Source organism: Equus caballus, chromosome 25, assembly GCF_041296265.1.
Source record: "Equus caballus isolate H_3958 breed thoroughbred chromosome 25, TB-T2T, whole genome shotgun sequence".
Lineage (NCBI taxonomy): Eukaryota > Metazoa > Chordata > Mammalia > Perissodactyla > Equidae > Equus > Equus caballus.
This window is the reverse complement of record NC_091708.1, coordinates 43,968,489-43,979,946: the sequence shown is the minus strand read 5'-3', so window position 1 is coordinate 43,979,946 and position 11,458 is coordinate 43,968,489. Positions and strand designations below refer to the sequence as shown.

General features: G+C 59.0%; 1 protein-coding gene across 1 annotated transcript; it reads left to right on the top strand.

Moving 5' to 3' along the window:
* The first annotated feature begins 3,226 nt into the window (after positions 1-3,226).
* SLC2A6 (solute carrier family 2 member 6) lies at positions 3,227-11,127 on the top strand. The gene is made up of 10 exons (XM_023629255.2): positions 3,227-3,472; positions 4,017-4,179; positions 5,193-5,399; positions 6,029-6,128; positions 6,776-6,987; positions 7,361-7,513; positions 8,148-8,256; positions 8,640-8,825; positions 9,034-9,179; positions 10,284-11,127. The coding sequence occupies exons 1-10, from the start codon at positions 3,381-3,383 to the stop codon at positions 10,437-10,439; spliced, it is 1,524 nt and encodes a 507-aa protein (XP_023485023.1). The 5' UTR covers positions 3,227-3,380; the 3' UTR covers positions 10,440-11,127.
* The last annotated feature ends 331 nt before the right edge of the window (positions 11,128-11,458 follow it).

Below are 11,458 nucleotides of genomic sequence, written 5' to 3'. Positions count from 1 at the left end.
CAGTAAGTAAACTATTACCAGCATGAGGAGTCCAGTGGAAGCATGCAGTGACCTGGGACTCATCTCACCAGACAGAGTATAAAGGAAATTTCTAGAATCTGGCCTATTTTGCAGCGTCTTCTCTGCAGTTATTACCCCCAATTGTCAGGCCTAATGGAAGGAATAAATGGCATAATTAAGACTCAACTGGCTCAGCTCACAGATGCATTTTCTCTACCATGGCCTAAAGCCCTTCCACTGGTATTGTTAACCTAAGATCAACACCCTCGGCAAACATCAGTTGTCTCCATTTGAGATCATTACTGGGAGACCTATGCCTCTAGATAAAGGATTATATGAACCTTCATTACTAAAAGGTGACATACTTCATTCTTGTAAAATCTTAACCAAACTCTTAAAGGAACACTCAGAATTGGTTGCTGATGCATACGCCGCAAACTCACCCCTGGAGGAAGATATGCACTCATCATTCACAGCCTGTGACTGCGTTTACTGAAAATGTCACCATTTGAAAAACTTTGCAGCCTAAATGGGAAGGACCTATCAAGTCCTTCTAATTCCTGCGCAGCTAAATGACAGGGAATAAACTCTTGGATCTACAATTCTCACTTAAAAAGGGCGCCTACACCAGAGTGTCCTCAGAGCGTGTTTCAGATTTATGACTGAACCTACACCAACGAGACCAGGATGGCAGCAGCCGACAGCCGATGTGGACAGCTCTCCCAAGAGTCCGGACCAGGCCAGTAAGTAAGGGACAATATGCATTATTTTTGTTTCTCACTGGACACACCTACACTTGTCACAACATTTGTCTTTCCAAGTCATCTCCATTCTTAGATACTAACCACTGGTCTTGGGAAAAGGTTGCCACTTTTGAGTCCAAAACATTGTGAGCCCATAAGTCAAATACTCACGTGTAACTCTAAGACCCAGAGTCTAAGATCCACCTTACACAAACCTGTTTTAGGCCCTCCTATTAATCCTGACTCCACAGGATACATCTATCATCTAGGGCACACCCTGAGGAAAATCTCCAAGGAAATTCCGCCAGGGAACATTTTGGGGAGAAAAATGATAAGAACTGTCTTCACAATTGTCATTTTGATTGTGTTAATTATCATATTGTTCCAATGTTACGCTAGGTGTGGAAGGAGGAAACAATAGGATGAGACCTGGATCTTGTTAGCTAGGAAGGTAAAAACAACCCTGAATGCGTTTTTAATAAATGACATGTAAGATAAGTAGGGAAATGAGAGGACCCCACCATGTCAGAGAAAAACCAAAGGAACACCCCTTTGGTCATGACTGCAGGTGTGGGTTGATAATGACCAAAAGGAGGGACTGTGGATGGATTTTTGGGACCCGTCTCCCTGCTGGGTGAATCTAGCGAGCAAACCGCATAGGCTTTAAGTCAGTGCAGTAACATCCACGCTGTCCTGGGAAGCGGCCATGCAGACCATGGTCAGTCTGTGTCAAATGACCTTGAACCCCACACCTCCTGACCCAGGAGGCCGCCGGACAGAGCCACAGCAGGAAGAGATAAAGGGTGGCTCACTCTCACTCTCCCCAGCTGCGTTCTTAGAGATCGAGGGAATAGTCAAGGACCCTGATCCTCACCCCCCTCCACACACAGATAACGTCAGCATCTCTGAACTTGTTTGACATATAATAACCAAGGAATTCTCGTTTGTGTCACCTTCGCTATAAATGTAGAGAGAAGCCCAAATAGGCTCTACCCCCTTTTTTTGATTTGTTTTTTCTGTTCCTCTTCCCTGCACATGCGCCGTTTATGAAAAAGCCATATAGGCTGCACCTAGCCCCACAACCCTCGAGCAGCCCCATCAGAGGGCTCTGTGGAATGGTTTCCTGGGGTTCGACCTCCTCACACCGATTATTGATAAGCTCCTCCACTAATGTCACCTAGACTTTTTATTTCAGTCCACAATAATAAAAGGTAATTATGGTAACTTTTTAAACGATTCACTATTTTAATAGCTAAAATTTGGAAATAACCCAAATGTTCAACAACAAAGGAGCGGTTTATAAATATACGTGGCACACCCATCCAGCAGAATAGGGTCTGATTCAGACCTCTCTTTCTGAAAAAGTCCAAAGGGACAGCTGGAACTAGTAATTGGTTATTTTTTGAGGATGAACTTCCAGGGAATTTTCAGTTTCTGCTTTTCTTATTTTTAAATTTTATCTTATTACCTGGAGGATTCACTACAAGCCCACGTTACTTCTACAGTCAGAAACCGGGAAAACATCGGGCCACCCCGAGCAGTTAACTTCGTGCGCTCCACTTGGGCGGCCCAGGGTTTCACCGGTTTGGATCCTGGGCTGGAGACGGCACCGCTCATCAGGCCACGCTGAGGCGGAGTCCCACATGCCACAACTAGAAGGACCTACAACTAGAATATATAGCTATGTACTGGGGGGCTTTCTTTAAAAAAGAAAAAAGAAACCAGGAAAACACAAGTCCGGCCCAGTGGGCCACCCACCCCTCCTCCGCTGCCTTTGCCCCGCAGGCCATCCGGCTGCGGCTGAGGCCGGCCATCCTGGATCCACAGGCTAACTGCACGTCCTTACGGGAGTGGAGGGGCCAGGCAGTGGTGACTCGGGGACGCAACGTGGCAGGGAGCCAGGCGAAGCGCAGGGCCTTCCTCTGCAGGGAGACAAGTGTTCCCTGCGTAACCTTGGCGAGTCGCTTCCCTCTCTGGGCCTCATTTTCCTTCTGCCTGTATGGGCTGAGCCCGAGGGTGCAGGGCAGTTTGCGCCCCACTGCTGGTACCCGGCTCAGACCCAGACGTGGTCACGGAAGAATCTGGAAAGGCTCTGCCTACAGGCCCCACGAGGCCTTCGATTGGCTCCCCCGGTGCGGGGTTCTCATCCGCTTCGCCGGCCCTGGGGACTCCAGGGGCCACACGAGCGCGAGCTGCGCCCGGGGAAACCCTGGCCGCCGGGCCCCGCATCCGAGCATCCGCGCCCCGGGAAAGCCCGCCCCCGCATCCGAACATCCGCGCCCCGGGAAAGCCCGGCCGCCCCGCCCCGCCCCGGCACCGCGCCTGCATCCGAACATCCGCGCCCCGGGAAAGCCCGGCCGCCCCGCCCCGCCCCGGCGCCGCGCCCCGCATCCGAACATCCGCGCCCCGGGAAAGCCCGGCCGCCCCGCCCCGCCCCGGCGCCGCGCCTGCATCCGAGCATCCGCACCGCTCGCGGCCGCGCCATTGGCCGGCGCCGGCTCTGCAGGGCCGCCCCGGAGCCAATCGCAGCGGGGGGCGGAGCTGCGGGCTCGGTCGGACGCTCAGAGAAGCTGCGGCCCAACGCGCCTCCGGACCAGCAGCACCGCGCTCGGCGCACCCTGACCCGACAGGCCGGCCATGCAGGAGCCGCTGCTGGGAGCCGAGGCCCCGGACTATGACACCTTCCCCGAGAAGCCGCCCCCGTCGCCGGGAGAGAGGACGCGGGTCGGGTGAGAGTCGCTGGGCATGGGGGCTGCGGGTCTGGGCTGGGGATGGCCCTAGTCCCCTCCAGCGGGCAGCCGGCTCCCGCCTTGGGCCTCCACTGACCTTCGGTGAGTGGCCACCAAGGGGCCATGTGGTCCCCTCCTGCTCCAGACACTCTAGACCTATTTAAGGAGCTGGTTCCCCCGAGTACCAGGCCCATCCCCAACTGGCACAGACAGGGAGACTGAGGCCCAGAAAAGGTGAGGGGCTTGCCTAAGGTCACACAGTAAGCTTTGGGTGGCAAAGCTGGGAGCAGACATCAAGCTTCCTCTTCTGGAGAAAAGCGCTCCTGCACCTGTGTCTCAGCCACTGTGATGGGCTGCGAGGAATGTCCTCATGACCTGGGGACTTCCCAAGGGAGCTGGCCCTGGAGAGGTGCGGCTCTGACTGGCCCTGGACGCAGCCCTCCCAGACTGCCCTCTGGGCCAGCAGTCACTGGACTCAGGACAGGCAGCAGTTCGGTGAGGAGGGATTCAAAGACCCTGGTCGCTCTGCACCCCCCACCCCCAGGGCCACACAGAACAAGAGGGTGTTCCTGGCCACCTTCGCCGCCGTGCTGGGCAATTTCAGCTTTGGATATGGCCTGGTGTACACGTCCCCCGTCATCCCAGCCCTGGAGCACTCCTTGGATCCGGACCTGAGTCTGACCAAAACCCAGGCATCCTGGTTTGGGGTAAGGGCCATGCTGAGCTGGAGAGGGGCAGGGCAGGGGTCAGGGACCCACTGAGCTCTGTCAGCAGCTAGGCCCTGGGACCCCCTCCAGGGCCCTGGTCTGCCCCCTCCCCACCCACACCAGGCTGCGGGACAGGCAGCGGGGGAGTGAGGCCCGAGGATGGCTCTGAAATAAATGGGGGAAGTGAAAGCTGACAGGGAAGGAGCAGTGGGGAGGTGTGCCTCCAGGTCTCCCCGCAGGGCTGCGGGTTCCCCAGAACCCCCAAACCCAGAACTGGGCTGTCACAGCAGAGCAGACACCTCCCCGGATGATGGCGTAGGGGCATCAGGGCCAGTGGAGAGAGGCCCTGGTTGGGGCCAGGAGGGCCCCGGACAGACTCTGGGCACGTGGAAAGGAAGAGCACAGGCCTGCAAGCCCCAGGGTTTGAGAATTATAATCTTCGTGGCCTGGGATTTACAACACTACTTAGTTGCTGAGACAGTAGTACCCAGTGTGCACTGAGCACCCAGCCTGCCACGTGTGTGCTGGCACTTTACGTGAGAGCTGGCTGGCTCTGGGACCAACCCTCTCTCCCCATAATACAGCTGAAGAAAGTGAGGCTCGGACAGGCTGAGCAACGTGCCCAAGTTGCTGACTGGATCCTTCTCACTACACTCTACAGGGAATCCAAGAACCCCCAAATCTTAAAGTCCCAGGGGCTTCAAGTCACAGATTTCCTTGTCTGCTCTATTATGATATTAGACATTGAAACATCCAGCTGGACAGAACCACTGTGGACATGTGGCCTCACCTCTTCCCCAGAGCAGGATTCCCCATTGTAGCATCCCTAACAAATGGTTGTCCACATGCTACTTGTATACCTCTGGAGATGGGAGGCTCACTACCACATGGGGCCTGAGTCCTGTAGCCCTGGCTCCCAGGGTCAGCCTGGAAAAGCAGCTGTCTCTAAGCTCTGATAGGGGAAGGGGGTGCTGGGTGCCCAGACCTGTCTGCCATGCACCCTTTCTCTGCAGTCCGTGTTCACCTTGGGCGCGGCAGCTGGGGGCCTCAGTGCCATGGTCCTCAATGACCTCCTGGGCCGGAAGCTCAGCATCATGTTCTCGGCTGTACCCTCAGCAGCCGGCTATGCGCTCATGGCGGGTGCCCGTGGCCTCTGGATGCTGCTGCTGGGGAGGACACTGACAGGCTTCGCCGGGGGGCTCACCGCCGCCTGCATCCCGGTAAGGCCAGGACTTCCAGCCCAGGCCTCTCACGGCCTCAGGACTGTGCAGACCACCACTTAGCCAAGGCCTCCTGGCCTCCGAGCCCACAGGTCAAGGGATGTGTCTTCCAGGGAGCTTCAGCTCTCCCCAGCAGGGCAGCTGATTTCGGGGAAATGTGTCCCGAGCTGCCTCCACTCTGGGCTCCCCAAACTTCCTACCCCATTTCTTGACAGTCAGGCACATTGCTCAATTAAAGAAAATCCACATTGAGCAACGGAGAGGAAACAGAAGTGCCCGCCCCGGGCCCTCCCCTGGACGTCTCATCTTACCCACATCTCCACACACTCCCAGTCTGGGGCTGGGGCCAGCCCAGCAGGGGACACAGACCCCTGGGAGGAGCACAGACCAGAATCTGGGTGCCCTTGGGCCTCCCAGTTCCCAGCCTCACACTACTTTCAGAGCTGAGCGCTCCTGCCCCCTGAGTTAGGGACACAGGCCTGAGGGAGGCCACGCAGTGAGTCATGATCAGGACAAGACGCCCCTACATCCCGCTTCCCGGGTTTTTCCAGGGCCACCTCTCCCATCTCGGCCAGGCCCGGGAACCTGCCTTCTCACCAAAGGCCGGGCTGGGGCAACATGTCTTGCAGGTGTACGTGTCTGAGATCGCTACCCCAGGCGTCCGTGGGGCCCTGGGGGCCACGCCTCAGCTCATGGCAGTGTTCGGATCACTGTCCCTCTACGCCCTTGGCAAGTATCATCTGGATGAGATTAAGCACCTCTGGTGTGCAGGCTGGGTGGGGACAGGGTGCCACTGAGCAGACATGGCTGGAAAGGGAATGAACACATCCCAAAACGAACCCCAGGGTGGGAGGCAAGAGACTTGCTCGGCCACCACCTTGCTGTATACCTCAAGGCAATTTCTTCCCCTCTCTGGTCACGAGCCCCATCCCTAACTGGGCAGTGAGGGCTTCTCCTGGGCCAGCAGTCTTTGAACTGTCTTTTCACAGCAGAATCTTTCCATCGAATAGTCTTAGATGGGAAGTCTGTACAGAAAAGAGATCAGAGCTGGTTGGGGGGCAGGGTGGAGTTGCAGGTGGAGGCCTGGGGCCCTGCCTGCCCAGGCTACCCCTCTGTCACCCTGCCATGGCCCTTGAGACCCTCTGAGGACCCCCTACGGTGTGCTGGGCCCTGGGCTAGGCGCCAAGCAATCCCTGTGGCCCTCCTGGGCTAGATCACAGAGGCCTGGGGCAATCAGGGTAGTCTTCCACAGGACTAGGGAAGCCCTGAGGCCCTGGGACTAGCCCTTGACGGCAGACGAGGTGGCTCAGAGGCCCCAGTGGGAGGGGCTCTGGGTGCAGCCTGGCCCCAGCTCCTCACCCTCTCCTCACCCCTAGGCCTCCTGCTGCCCTGGCGCTGGCTGGCAGTGGCCGGGGAGGGGCCCGTGCTCGTCATGATCCTGCTGCTCAGCTTCATGCCCAACTCGCCTCGCTTCCTGCTCTCACGGGGCCGGGACTCGGAGGCCATGCGGGCGCTGGCCTGGCTGCGAGGGGCTGACACCGACATCCGCTGGGAGTTCGAGCAGATCCAGGACAACGTCCGGAGACAGGTGGGGAAGGGGTGGGCGCCCACAGCTCGATGTGGCCATGGCCAGTTCCTAGGCCTGTCTGAGCCTCTGTTGCTTTTCCTGGAAAACGGAGATTCCATCAAGCAGTTCCCACTTCCAGGAACCTGGAACGGTGGGGGATGTCCGTATGGTGGGTGCCTGGGGACCCAGAGACAAGCAGGAGTCTGCTTTGGCCTACCCTCTAATGCAAGAGCCTGGGGTTTGGGCAGGGGTCCCCCGGGCCTGTCGCCTGGCCTGAGTGGCCTCAGTGTGCAGGTTCTTTCCTGGAGGAGAGAAGAACAGAATCTCCTACTCAGCCCCCTGCAGTCCGGCCAGGTGGGGCCTGCTTCCCTCAGCGGCCGTCTCCTGTCTCCAGAGCAGCCGCATGTCGTGGGCTGAGGCCCGGGACCCCCATATGTACCGACCCATCCTCATCGCCCTGCTGATGCGCTTCCTGCAGCAGCTGACCGGCATCACGCCCATCCTCGTCTACCTGCAGTCCATCTTCGACAGCACGGCTGTCCTGCTGGTGAGAGCCCAGGCCCTGTGCCAGCTCCGCCCCCAGCAGCCCTTTCTGAGCACCTGCTCTGTGCCACATGGCAAGGGAGCATACACCATGCGGAGACCACTAGGGTCTCTTAACTGTTTCTGTGCCATGTACTTGTTCTCAGAATGTTTGTAAGTAAAGCTTATGTGTTTTAAAATAAAATATACAGGATTACAAAGGAAATCAGTTTTATAGAAATGCAGACCTCTCGGGGACCATGGACCCCAGGTTCAGAGCATCTGCCACTCGCTGAGGAAATTCACTTCCCCTCCAAACCTCAGCTTCCTCCTCTGCAGAATGGAGATAACAGAGTCTGGCTTCATTGCGCTCAAAGGGAGATGAGATTTGAAGATTGGCAATAGCACAGTTCCACTGGTCATTGTCATGCCTGGATTCTGTGCTGGCCCTGGGCTCAGCGGTGGGCACAGCATTTGTGCCCCTGCCCAGAGGCCCAGCAGGCTAGGCCGGGTGACCAGAGAGAGCACCTGGCACAGCGTGGGTGCTCAGTGGCTCAGTGCTCCAAGGGAGCTATGGCCATGGCTTGGGGCTTTAGGGGGCCGGGGGGACAGGAGTGGCAGGCCAGGCCCCCTCAGTCCCAGTGGTTTCCCTCCCTCAGCCCCCGAAGGATGATGCAGCCATCGTAGGGGCCGTGAGGCTCCTGTCTGTGCTCATCGCTGCCCTCACCATGGACCTGGCGGGCCGCAAGATTCTGCTCTTCGTCTCAGGTGAGCTCCGGCCTGTCTCCCAATCTTATTCATTCACTCCTTCAGCAGCTGCCACGAGTTGTGCCAGCCCTTGCGGTGGGCGCCCTGTGGCTGGGAGCTCTGGAGGACCTGGGTGAGACCTGCCCTGTTGGCCTCTGCCTCCGCAGCACCCGGCACAGGACCTGGCATGCACCAACTGCTGCAGAAAGGTCTGCTGGGGCTTTGTGTGTGAACAAGCTGACTGCGACACACCATGGTGGGGGTGATGGAAGCTCGGACGTGGGCTGGAGTCAGAGCTTGCTGTGCCGCGGTGCGCAGGGCACTGAGGGGCTCATGAAGGGAGCGTCCAGAGGAACAGCTGGCTCAGAGTCCTGGCCCCCTGAGGGCCACCTGTCTGTCCACAGCAGCCATCATGTTTGCTGCCAACCTGACACTGGGGCTATACGTCCACTTTGGTCCGAAGCATCTGACCCCCAACAGCACCATGAGCCTGGAGGGTATGCCCCTGGGGGGCACAGAGCAACCCCTGGCGACACCCACCAGCTACATCACCCTGGTACCCCTGCTGGCCACCATGCTGTTCATCATGGGTAGGTGTGGCAGGGACGCCATGGGGCAGGGAGAGGGGCCTCTTGTGGGTGATGTGTGGTAGCCATGCTTGTCGTGGGGTAGGGTACTGCTGTCCTGGTTTGTCTGGGCTGGTTGTGGGGGGAGGGGTCTCAGAGCTCAGGGGAGACAGAAGAGGCCTCCCCCAGCCACCCCACAGGGCCTGAGCCCGCCCCTTGCCCCCTTCGGCAGGCTATGCCATGGGCTGGGGGCCCATCACCTGGCTCCTCATGTCGGAGATCCTGCCCCTGCGGGCCCGCGGCGTGGCCTCGGGGCTCTGTGTGCTCGTCAGCTGGCTCACGGCCTTCGCCCTCACCAAGTCCTTCCTGCTGGTGGTGGTGAGTGCTCAGCCCCAGCACCCCAGGGACCTCGCCAGCCCTCTCTGGGGCTGTGCCGAGGGCTTCATCATGTCCTCTAAGCCTCACAGGGGTCCCCCAAGAGATTAGCACACATCCCCTGCACACCGGAGGCCAAGAGCCATCAAGTGACAACACAGCAAAGCCTCCTTCATTGCAATAGCCGGACATGAGCTCAGGGAACTGTTCTGAGAAGTCAGATGACTTCCCAGGCCAGGGTGGGGCCAGAGCCCAGAGAGCCACACCTACCCATGCTGTTCCCTCGGACAGCTGGACCTTCAGCCTTGGTGGGAGTTTGGGTGTCTGAGCAGCGTGCCCTGCTGACCAGACCACATGCAGCATGTGTGCAGTGCCCTATCCTACACACAGCTCTAGGCTGGCTTAACCCCACTTCTTGGTTCAAAATCCCAGCAGGCCCTGACACCAGTCTCCGAGTCCCAGCTCCCAACTCCCAAGAGGAGAATCTGATTGGGCAGCTTGGGCCAGTGCCTACCCTGGTGCAGTCAGTGGGTCAGGGCAGGGTGGGGGGCACCCAGAGTGGGTAGCTTGGCTAGGAGGTGGAGCATGCACAGCCCCAGCAGATACACAGATAGGTGTGGGCTGGGGAGGGAGGACGGGGTTTCGGGGGCTGGGGATGGGACACAGGGGGATGGCTGGGGGGTGGGGCCAGAAGAGCATGAGCGTGCTCCCAGCCAGGCTAAGGTGGCAGGCCTCCTGCAGGTGGGAGTGTGGAACAGCTGAAACTCAAAAGATAGCACACTGGGACAAGGGAGAGAGGTGGGTACCTGAGCAGAGGCTGAGGCCTGAGGGCCAGGCCCGGGCAGGCTGTGCTGAGTCGGGGAAGGAACTCCTGGGCCCACCCAGAGGAAGGCTGCGTGCAGATGTCCAGGGTCTCGGATGCTGTGCTAAAGCATCTGGATTTTGTGCTGGAGGCAGGGGGGAGCCCCAGGTCTCTGAGCGAGGCAATGAGCAGATGAAGGCCCCCCCAAGGCTGGCTAACAGCAGCAGGGCCCATGAAGCTCGTCCTAGGGTGGGAGGACCCTTGGGTTCCCTCTGTGTGACGCAGCACCCACTCTACACCCCCAGAACGCCTTCGGCCTCCAGGTGCCTTTCTTCTTCTTTGCTGCCATCTGCTTGGTGAACCTGCTGTTCACTGGCTGCTGCGTGCCCGAGACCAAGGGCCGGTCACTGGAGCAGATCGAGTCCTTCTTCCGCACCGGGAGGAGGTCCTTCCTGCGCTAAGTCAAGGTCCCTGCCTAGGAGGGGCCAAACCACTGGGTGGCCAGGCCTCTGTGTTGTCCACAAACCTGCACCCCAAGTCCAGAAAGCAGCAGCAACCTGCCATCAGCCAGAGCACAGGAGGACCGGCCAGAAGCGCAACAACCCCCCAGAGTGCGTGTCCTGGCTCTGGGCAGGCAACACCCAACCAGCCTGGGCCCCAACTCAGGCAGCCCACAGAGCTGCACACTCACTGGCCAAGAGCTGCTGATGGAGGAGGCAGCTGTGGGCCACAGGGGAGCACACTGCCCAGGGCCTGGAGACAGGGCCCTGTAGGGTGACATAGGGCCCATTTCCTTACTCCTGAGCAGAGGACACCCCCCACAGAGGGCTGTGATGAGGACACAGACACAGGGCTGGAGGTGGCCGAGTGGCTCCGCACAGGGACATCGTCACATCATCCTGATCACTCAGCCACCACTGAGCATCTTGGCTACAGGGAAGAAGACAGATCTGCACCTGGGAGGGCTTGTGGAGGCCACAGGGAACGGTGCGGACTCCCACAGGCTGGGGCACAGAACCCGACACAGAACTTCCGCCTGTACTCGCCAGTACAGTACCCTCAGGGGGGCTCTCGAGGGCTCGTGTCTGCAAACCATGTTCACTCTATTTGTAAAAATAAAGAAATCGGGCCTGCAGCCCTGGAGAGGAAGGAGCAGGCCTATTCTAGCTAGACCCAAATTCTCAGCCAAGGTCACCAGGTCCTGCTGCCCTAGGGGGGCCCCCTTTACAGCTACGCGCGACCTGTGCCCAGGGAGGCAGAGAGAAGGAAGGGGTGAGGCGGCCCGTGAGGCAGAGCCCAGCCAGGGGGTCAGCCTGCCTGGTGGACTGCAGCTCCTCACAGCCGTGTGGCCACTGTCCTCGTCTGCGGCGCTGTGAGCAGGCTCAAGACGGGCCCGCGGCACAGCAGGTCTGCGATAGACGGCAGCTCCTCCCAGGGCCGGCGCCCTGCTCAGCTGGAATGGGGTCTGAACATCCCCACC

What these genes read in the sequence shown, in the direction of transcription:
- SLC2A6 (XM_023629255.2), top strand. Translation starts at nt 3,381, where the DNA reads ATGCAGGAGCCGCTGCTGGGAGCCGAGGCCCCGGACTATGACACCTTC. An exon ending in GGAGAGAGGACGCGGGTCGG is followed by an intron (nt 3,473 to 4,016) that starts GTGAGAGTCGCT and finishes CCCCACCCCCAG; the next exon opens with GGCCACACAGAACAAGAGGG. An exon ending in AGGACAACGTCCGGAGACAG is followed by an intron (nt 6,988 to 7,360) that starts GTGGGGAAGGGG and finishes TCCTGTCTCCAG; the next exon opens with AGCAGCCGCATGTCGTGGGC.